Source organism: Bactrocera tryoni, chromosome 5 (genome assembly GCF_016617805.1).
Source record: "Bactrocera tryoni isolate S06 chromosome 5, CSIRO_BtryS06_freeze2, whole genome shotgun sequence".
NCBI lineage: Eukaryota > Metazoa > Arthropoda > Insecta > Diptera > Tephritidae > Bactrocera > Bactrocera tryoni.
The window spans coordinates 6,546,485-6,557,085 of NC_052503.1; the positions used below are offsets into that span (position 1 = coordinate 6,546,485).

The 10,601-nt window shown below is 39.5% G+C and overlaps 1 protein-coding gene across 1 annotated transcript; it reads right to left on the reverse strand.

The window, feature by feature from the left end:
- Positions 1-860: 860 nt before the first annotated feature.
- LOC120777552 lies at positions 861-3,063 on the reverse strand. Its single transcript, XM_040108940.1, has 2 exons — positions 2,122-3,063; positions 861-1,701 (listed from the first exon to the last, which is right to left on the reverse strand). The coding sequence occupies exons 1-2, from the start codon at positions 3,006-3,008 to the stop codon at positions 1,230-1,232; spliced, it is 1,359 nt and encodes a 452-aa protein (XP_039964874.1). The 5' UTR covers positions 3,009-3,063; the 3' UTR covers positions 861-1,229.
- Between the last annotated feature and the right edge of the window lie 7,538 nt (positions 3,064-10,601).

Below are 10,601 nucleotides of genomic sequence, written 5' to 3' on the forward strand. Positions count from 1 at the left end.
AAAGTAGGCGATGCATTTCCCAACGTTCAAAGAATTCACTTTGTAGTAACTAAGCCTATCGATGTATAATATATCGCTTGGTTCACATTTAGAGATAGTTGAAATTCCTTTGGTTTCACTTGTCCACCACTGTATATTCGTATTCTTAGTAAAGGTTTGGTATTCGTTTGCTTCCTTGGCTTCTGCGACGCGACTCGTGGCGACACGAAAGACTTCTGTTTTGTTGTTGACACGAGAACACCGTGTCCCCGTGTCACCGTGTTCGCTCCGACGGTCAGACGATTTATTGTCCTTTGTAGGGGCTCTGTTGTTGTCATTGGCATGCGCAGCCGCTTCTCCGGCTACTGCAAGCATAATAACGCCACTCATCGGTAGCCGTGCGTGTTTGTGCTTATGTTTATGCATACATTGAGAGTAAATAGGTGCTTCGAAGGATTAAAGGACGCCTGTGGCACGAAGCATAAAATAACAACATCCCCGACACATTTGTAAATATTGAAATGATTTAGTGAGTACACATGTAGTTGTGAGGACGAGTGGAATGTTGCCCATGGGACAAGCGCCATTTCCAATAAATATGGGCGAGATGTCGCAGGACATGAATGCTAGAAAGAGACTAAGAAGAAGAGTGAAGTGATATTGGTTATTAATGTCTCATTTGCAAATGCTAGTAATACTTATTTTTCATACTGTAGGGCTGGCTTCTCACTTCTGGCGCGGTACATGGCAGACCAACAGCAGTAAAACTCTAATTAAATGCCTTAGGTGCTAATACAGTTGAATAAATTGAAAACAAGAATATTTATGGATGCACTCAAATGCGTTTATTTTTATCAATAAGCAAATTTATGACACTCTGAGTCATTAATTTAGTTGCATAGGCACAATTTATTAAAAAAAATAGTAAGAAATATTATCTAAGTTCAATAAATACTGTAGATAAATAAAATAAAATTGTATCACATTAATCATATAACACAAACACTCTAATATTACATACAAATATTAGGGGGCTATATCAGCCGCACAATGTTATCGCGACCAACACGGGCGAAAAGGCGAAAACAGTCCATTCAATTGCTCGTTGCTACTAATTAATCTTATTTACACATGTACCTTGCTATAACTTAACATATGTATATATATATATATATATATATATATATATATGCATGTGGTTAATGCCTTTTTCAATTTGCTTCGACGCCCTCACAACTGGAATCAAAGTCTCACGAAGTCCACGTTTCGGGCAATTCATATGGTCGACACATATTCTCATTTAACCAACTCGCAATTGTTGTATTTGTTGCCGTCAATGCGTTAAGTTCTAGTTTGACTTTATCAGCATTTATCAAATATTTGCAGATATCCCACAAGTCATAACGATTCTCTTGGAGGTAATACTTCTCCTGCCATGTGAAATATTTTATGTGTTCCTCGGGATTCTGGTCCAAGTAGAGCAAGTATTCAGTTAGTTCGCGTATGCTCGCATAATCGCGAGCATTTATGTAAGAGTTCGGGGGCGCAAAACGCGTGTAATTAGCACCACCGAAGACTACTGGCAACAAGCTGAGGTCCAAGGCTCTGAAGAAGCACTCGCCAACGTAGTCCTCGCACAGTTCCTCTTCGAAGGCCAAGAAAAACTTATACGTTTTATTCCCTCGACTACGTGGTATATATTTGCAGAGATCTTCGCCACAGCTGTGTATAAAAAATAAACAATAAAACATTAAAATAGAATGAAATATCAAGATTTGCATAGAGGTATATAAGAGAAAAGCTAGTCAGCAGCAAAATTCAAAGTACCGTCTCCGATTTCCCACCCTCTGCTCTATTGCTTTGTCTGGTAAGACACATATCGAAGGAACGAAGTTACTTTGACTATTTTTTTCTCTATGTACGTTTGTGACCTTAAATTCTTAGAATATCAGCTGTTAAGTCAGCCATACTCCAATAGAAAGCTTTGCAAAAACTAGTCTCAGCAGTCTTATTTAGATATTTGTGAAATTTGTAATAACTTGAAGCCACAGTTCACACAAATCATTTCTTTCGCAAAAACACAAAACTCCTAAAGTTTACACCCCTTATCTTAATAAGTGCCTTCAAGGCCGTAATACCAACCTATATTCGCCGCATTCGCCATAAGTGTGCACGTCCATATTTTGGGTTATTCGCTCGATCAATTCCTTACGCGCGACATGACAGGGTCCATTCAATATGGTCAATGCCAATGGGGATGAGTCCAAAACACTTTCATATCTAAAATTTCTGAGGCTTTGCGATGTGAAGTTCGCTTGCGGCGCATCCCATTCTGGTTGCAAATTGGGTGACATAATCTTCGAATCATTCATTCGCACTATTTTAAATGGTTGATAAATGAAATCGGACTTCAAGGAGTATGAAAATGTTTTATCGTAAATACGCAAATGGGAATTCGCCAACGATATATTACGGCTATTACTGTATTGTAACGGTTTGTCTGAACCGAAAATGATAAGCGAATCGTTTGGGTTCACGTTGATAAGTTCCCGACCGCTTAATATATCATCAAGAGTTGAATTTATAACGATAGCGTCATAGCTTCGAAAGTCTTCAAATTGAGCGGCGTCCCATAATGTAACGGAACAATTGTTCCATAAATTAATGAACGAAGGCACTTCGTCTCTTTGAAAATTTAGAACTGCTATCGATTTTGACCTCCTCCTAGGAGAAGCAGTGCTTCCTGCTGCTTCCTCACGTACACTTGTTCTATAATTGTTAGTGTTGTTGTTATCACTGATCGATATAAATACTGCCAATAAGGCGATGGTCACCAGTGCTGCTATGACAAGGCATATATACTTTCTTCGTCGATTTGTGCCCTGAAATTTATTCTTTTTACTTCCACGCTTAAGCACTCTGACCCTGCGCTTGGCGGGTTTTAGTGTCCTTCCCAATATAGGGCTTTTGGAATGATCCGTATATTCCGATTCCGACTCGGCATCCGACATTGCTACCACTTTGTACATTAACGCGCCGACGAGTACCACATGCTTTGACCACCGCTCTCCATTGACTGAATTGCGTTTCGATATTTAGAGCACTACCGGCGGCACACAGAATAATCGGAAGCTCGTTTATTTTTATTATTTTTATCGGTAATTTATTAGCCAAGTAAAAGAGTATGCTATAGGCAGGTAAAGTTGAGGCAAGCGCAGGTTGGGTTATCGCCTATCGGCTAGATAAGATTAACTCTGTCGATTTGTTGCGCTCTGTAGGCTTAACATGTACAATATTTCATTGGAACGCATCGCGCGTTCGCTGCTCAATGAAAAAACGTGCGATACGCAAAATTCGCAGTTATACACGTACTTATTTACAGTTAAGAAACAAACGTTGCGAAATCGAAATGCGCTTAATCGCAAGTGATAAGAAAGAAATATACAGTTATTATAATCGGAGAGCGAATAGCATTGAGGAGAAAATGACTAGACTTTCGGAACTAGTAGAACGGTTTTCACACTAGTAGAACGGTGATCGTGATACTGTGAAATAACCAAAGTATATGTACATAAGTTGGGTTATGTATATCAGAATGTAACTGTTTATGCCATTATTGTCTGTCTGTATGACACGTATGACTTGAACTGGAAGAATTCAACCGAGCATATGCACATATGCATATTCCCCACATTTTTATTTGAAATAGACCGCTGTCTCACCAAAAACCAATTTCCAACAACTTTTTAAAGTAATAAGCTCTAAAACTTAAATTTAAAGTAAATTTCAAGGGCAAGACGAAATATCTCCTGTCATCAAACAAACAGTCGTCGCAATTGCGACTTGGCTTCCACTTCACTGTTGACAGTCATATCTTCGAAGTCGTAAATAATTTCCTCTCTCGACGAACAAAGACCAGAGAAAGGTTTTGCGGAAGATTTATGGTCCTCTGCCCATTCACAACGGCGCATTCGATAAGCGATGAGCTGTATGAGTTATATGACGACCTGAACATAGTTCAGCGAATTAAGAGATAACGGCTACGCTGGTTAGGTCATATCGTGCTAATGAATGAAAACGCTCCAGCTCTGAAAGTATTCGTTGCAGAACCTGCCGGGGGAAGTAAAGAAAGATCTCCACTCCGTTGGAGAGATCAGGAAGGGCATGACTATACTTGGGTTCTCCAATTGGCCTTCCTACGCCAACAAAGAAGAAGAAGAAACTCGATTTCGCACAAGGTTCAATAGGTAGAAAGGCATTACAATTTTTGTATCGTAAGCGTGACTTGTATTAAGCAAGTCCGTATGTCGTAATTCATTTGGGTTACCTTCGCCTCATTTCTTGATAACTTGATTGTTTTCGCCATCTGAACGTTATTTGTCCTTAATTTGCATTAAGAAAGTAAATGAAGAATTAATTGCGGAAATCCTAAAGGCTCATTCACATACAACTTTCCTCACTTTGAGTGACAGTTCATACTGAAGCAACGAAGCGCATCAAAGTTTTGTTTCTCTCTAATAAAAAATATAACTGTTACTTAGCAAAGCGTAAACAGATGAGGTTTGTACAACAATTTGCTTGGCTTCGCGTCAAAAACTTTTTATGTGAACGTACTCATAAAAAAGCGTACATCGAACTTTTCTGTCAAAACAATTGTCTGAAAGCGAAGCAAATGTTCTAAGTGTTATTTTACTGATCACTGTACAAAAAACTCTCTTGTTGTTGTTGCAACGGGTATATAAAACCGTTATGATGGTAAGGATTAGATAAGTTGTCATCGACGTCATCCAACGGTAGGCACAAAAAACGTGCTGTTTCGACGGGAGCGGTCCAAAGGGAGAAGAGGTGGCTAGTGTCACGCGGGTACACATTGCACGCTGAACATATGTTTGATATGTCAGGGTATATTCTGGATAAGCAGAAATCTAACCTGCTACAATATCCAGAAAGAAGCTGCGTTTCTCGCGGCAACTCGAGCTCTTCGTGTACAAATGGGTCAATTTCCGCAACAGCCAGTTCAACGTTATCGGAATTGACCCGGATTTTATTCAGGCAAGGGCTGCTGTTTCGGAGATCTAAAGCCGTTTAGATCGGTAAGTTTTAGTATAAGATTGTCATCACTGGAGCACCACCTTGCAGCAAGGTTGCTCCGTATCCTTTTGACTCTTACTGACATTGAGTCCATCGCGGGCTCGGAGGAATGTTTCTGCTGCGTGTGCGCTAAAAGACTCCATAAACTCCATCTCGGTTGGGTGTAATACGTACACATGCAATGGATGGAGACATCTTAAGACCTGCTTAGCCTTAAAACAGACAGAGAGTAGATCACGAGTTATGCCGCCAACGCACTACCGCGACCTTAGTCTCCATTGCTGTGAATCTGCACCAAGTTCGCACACTGCGCCGCCACTCCAGAAGACTTATACGGTTCATAGGAGCTCAAATAGGCAGCATGACTAGAACTTATCCAGCTGAGGATATGAGGCTGTCAGCAATCGAAAAACTTACTTGGCGATTGTGCAAGTTATTGGCAGACAAATTTGTTCACGTAATTAAGAAGTAATCGAAGGTGTCACTTTAAATACTTGATATTCAATACATTGGCATATTTTAATAAACAGTGTGCCAGACGTTTGGCACTAGTAGGTCTTCCACTTTTTAATTTCAGAATGAGGACCCTCAATTATTTATATACAGAACACATCAAAATGCTGAAATATACATACATATGTACATATACTATATATTCCTGGCATAGGTAATATGCTTATGGGTATTTAACTGCATTTAGCGTTCGGCTGCTACCTTTTGCACCCGTCAACGGTAATTTGAAACGTTGTCGTGGCCGAGTTCGAATTTGAGTTCAATTGCAAGCCCCAAATGGCCGTCCGTATGGCATGCGCCAGTCCACAGCACAACTGTGCAAACAACAACTCCGCAATAATAGCACTCACGAGCATATAAGGGATAAGTGTTCATTTGTAATTTTGAATATTTCGGTTTTTTGGCACATTTCCATATCGTTTTACATTCGATATACTATATTTACCGCGCAGACTGGCGAGCCAGACCTTTGTCACAAGCGGACACCTTGAGCGCGCACCACCGAGAGCAGATGCACATGGCCGGCCACTTGAGTACACCGGGTGTCAGAGGTCATGTTCCTTTGCCTGTTCGGTTGCGTTATCCTTTTGGCAATTTAACAATGCAAAGGGTACACGCACCCACGAAGCGCAAGTGTACGTATGTATGTGTGTTCACACTTTCAACTAATTAATTTTTGAAAAGTAGTAGGAAAGAGCAGGGGACTGAGGTTTGTATGCTTGAGTATGTGGTAATGTCCGCTATTTTTCAACTTCCTTGTCGATAAATCCACTCGTAATTCCGTTATATTTATTTTCATTTCAGCGTAATTCGATCGGATTCCCTAATGCACGGCAATGAACATTTGCCGCTGGGTCATTTGGTGTGAAAGACTGCCTCAGGAGGTAGACTTAGACTGCCCACAGTCGAAAAGAATAAAATATCTGAAAATGAAGGATGAGTGTAAACGTGATCGCTCATGGTTTTGACATCAGTGGACTGAAGAGCTGAACTTGGCAGAACTATGAAGCTGTATTTGATTCTCTTTTACAGATCTTTCGAATGGCTGACTCTTATTTCACGTTCTCTCTTCTTTGTATGGTCATTAAACGGTTAAAGCACTGAAGACTAGTGCAATCGTTATTTTTGCAGTAATTCATGTTTTTGTGATTTCTATTGTTACGAGTTTGAAAAACTGTTTTTCAAACGTTTAGATTGCCTAAGTAACCAAAGTGTATGTATATGCTTACATTTGGACTTTTTTTTAATTTTCATTCTCATTTCACTATATTTCAATATTTTGTTTCAATTCTCGCACATAGTTACGCTTCGAATGCTCGGTTGTATCACTTTTACGTGACTCTTTATCATTCCTAAAAACATTTCAAAAATTAATTAAAAAATAACAACCCCATTTCCCAGGAAAATTAAGCAACGCAAATAAAATATACGCAAATATACTTATGTATATATAGCTTTCCGACGGCACTTGAACTATGGAATTTAAGTAACTATTTTCGTGGCAAAAATTGGCAACAATAAAAGCAACAAACACGTTTGCACCGAAAAGAGCAGAAATTACGAAAGAAAAATTGCATCATCTTGCCTCAAGGTACAGAGTGCAGGACCAAAAAATTAAAAATAATCACAAAAAACATATGTATTTGCTACATTGCTCCTTGCCAGGCAGCGTCTTGGTGCGAAAACAATAGCAATGAGGTCGTCAAGACCGACGCCGGTGCCCGAGGCGGTGCGCACAGCAGCGTTGCAAGGACTAACTTTTAGCAAAGCATGACTTCGCGAATTCGGAAAGCGAAATACTTTGCGCAGTTTATTTATATACATACACCAGATATATACATACTTATATATACATAAACATAAATATTGTGGTAATTGACTTTGTGACTTTCAATTTACATCCATGTGCCGAAAGTGCCAAATATATGTGGAGGGACATCTGTGCCAAAGCCCCTTTTATGCTAGAGTAAAGCTCACTCTTACAACACACTTTTCTTTTCGCTATGAATAAAATAATACTTCGAAATGTACTAATTTTTATTTGGTTCTTTGAAGAAGCTTTTGCTTTATGGATAACTCAGAAATAATCTGCAAACATGGAACAAAAGTTTGCTTCAGAGTTAGGAGTTTTTCCAAGCTGTCATGATAGACTGTTTAACTAATACTCACACAGAAAGGACTAACAATTAATAATATAATTTAATCCCGCTATCTTCTCGTTATCATGCCATGAGAATTCTTGGTCAGACATATAAGCATGTCCGCTATGATTCAGTTGGCACGACAGTCGTTGTGTTTTTTACGTGAGTAAATGCCAACTATGGCCTTACCCCACGGTGCTTGAAAGAACATAGGTCAAAACAATGCGTTGATCAGCACCCCAAATAAAACATGTTTTTGTAAGTATTATTTGGTTCCAATTTAGTTCCAACTGGTCACCTTTTCCACCTTGATCGGTTGCGAGGTCGACCCAAAACCTCTGCCGTGCTATGGGTTCGGCACCCGGCCACAGTGCAACCCCACACTGTTCTGAGTCAATTCTATCTGCCTTTAGATTTAAACCACAACCACAATAAATCTCCTCAAATGGCCAAACCCAGTGAGCATATTGGAGTGAACTCCAAGGGCTGACTGCCCCCCATGGTACCAGATTTAAGTCTCCTGTCAGACCTTGTAGCTGTTGCTATTACCAGTTAAGTAACCATCAAACTCAATGACTGGTGACATTTGTAGACTGAACTTCAAATGTCTCTTCATTAAAAGGAACGTCATTCAAAATCTATAAAATCAGTTCAAGCTGAGTATTATACAAGTTGCTTTATTTCTGACAAGACTATGCTGAAAATTCGTAACGAATTTCGAATTCGTAAAAATATCTCACAAAGAATTGGTTCCAATCGTTCAGTTTCTATGGAAGCCTGTGCAAAATTTCAGATCGATATCTCAAAATCTGAGGACCTAGTTCGCATATATACATACATACAGAAAGACAGTTTGACAGAGCTCGTCACGTTGATCAATTATACTCGTAAATATACTTTAAAGGGTCTATGACTTTTTCCTTTAGGTGTAACAAACTTCGTGGTAAATTTAATATAGCCTCTCTAGGTTAAAAAAAATTAAAATGCTACTCTTTCATAATATTAAGTATTAAAAATACTTTTATGGCCCAATTTCTTCCATAAAGAGACCTTAGACCTTCTGCTTGGTATTGAAGTCATTGTTTATATGTAAGTTCATGTAAATAAAATGTATTGAAATCTTTGTTGAGAAGAAACTTAATGTCAATAGTCAATGTAGCAGCTGCCGCCGTTGTTTGCATTGTGCTCGTATGTGCTCGGGTATTTAAATGGGAGCAAAATCCTTCAAATGCGAACATATTGCAAACAAGCCAATTTTGAATATTTGATTTAGCGATTTCAATACAGCGATTGCAAGCGAACGGTGAATGGCGAGTTCGCCACACAACAATAGCACGTAACAAAAACAAAACCGGTTGCAAGTGTGTTACAAAGGTAATCGAAGAATTCGGATTTGACGTTGAATGAATGCGAAATATGTGCAGAAACAAGCAGAAACGAACATACATACATACATATGTATGTATCTTAATATGTAAGTAAATATTAATGCTCATTTGAAAGAAGCCAAAACAATGGCATTGTTTTGTATACCGTCTTGCTGACATCCTCAGTGGCGAACGAGAGACATACGCTTGGCACGGGCCCAGGGAATACAGGCTTTCACATCAAATATGTCTTAAGAGTACAAAAACTGCCTTGAACTTGGGGCTACCACTGGCACGTTACTCCAATTTCGATGACCCGCCCTAAATATTACAATTATAATGTCTGCCCTGTAGAGAAGTCTACTCAAACCAAACTGGTGACATACTAATGACATTAATAACTGGAATAACGCACGGTAGAAACATTTTTCTATTGGAAAGTTGCTTAGGAAGTGGAAATAAAGGTGATTCAAAATAACTATCTAACAGCGACCACTCCTCGTAAGTCCTCGTTAGTGTTTACAGAACCTGTTAAATATTTCTGACATGAAAAAATTTTCCAAAACTCCTGAGTCGTAAATTTTTGGGTCCTTTCACTTAGCTTCTAATAATAAAGGTATGTGTTTATAGAGGACTAAAGACGATTTGTTACCACTAGGTGTATACGCTTACCCATATGTAAAAATCAAGGATTATATGTTACTCAAACGGTACTATTGCCCTCTCTCGACGAACAAAAACCAAACTCTATAAGTCACTCATTATCCCCGTCCTGCTATATGGTGCAGAGGCATGGACGATGACAAAATCTGATGAGTCGACGTTACGAGTTGTCGAGATAATGGTTCTGCGAAAGATTTATGGTACTTTGCACGTTGACCACGGCGAATATCGCATTCGATGGAACGGTGAGCTGTATGAGATATATGACGACATTGACATAATTCAGCGAATTAAAAGTCAGCGGCTACGCTGGCTAGGTCATGTCCGAATGGACGAAAATACTCCAGCTCTGAAAGTATTCGACGCAGTACCCGCCGGGGAAGCAGAGGAAGAGGAAGACCTTCACTCCGTTGGAAAGCCCAGGTGAAGAAGGACCTGGCTTCGCTTGTAATCCCCAATTGCCGCCACCTTACGAAAAGAAGAAACGACTGGTGCGCTCTTGTTAACTCGGGTATGACCGGTTTCTACGCCAGTAAAGAAGAAGAAGAAGAAATGGTACCACATTTTATTGGAATTTTATTACACACATGGGATTGATTTTGAATATTTAATAAGTTTGTAAAAAAATTGAAAGTATGGCCAGGTAGCAGGTCGCTCATATGTGTAATATCAGAATTCTGCCGAGTTGACAGTCCTTGACCGGATAAAAATCAGCGTCCGTTCCGGTCACGTAGACCCGACTGTCGTGGATACGTTATAATATCAGTAACCCTGGCCGCTCCGAGCTAATATCGGGACATTCAGCATTGTAAAACGCCGCATACAATTCGTCTGGGAAATATTTCCA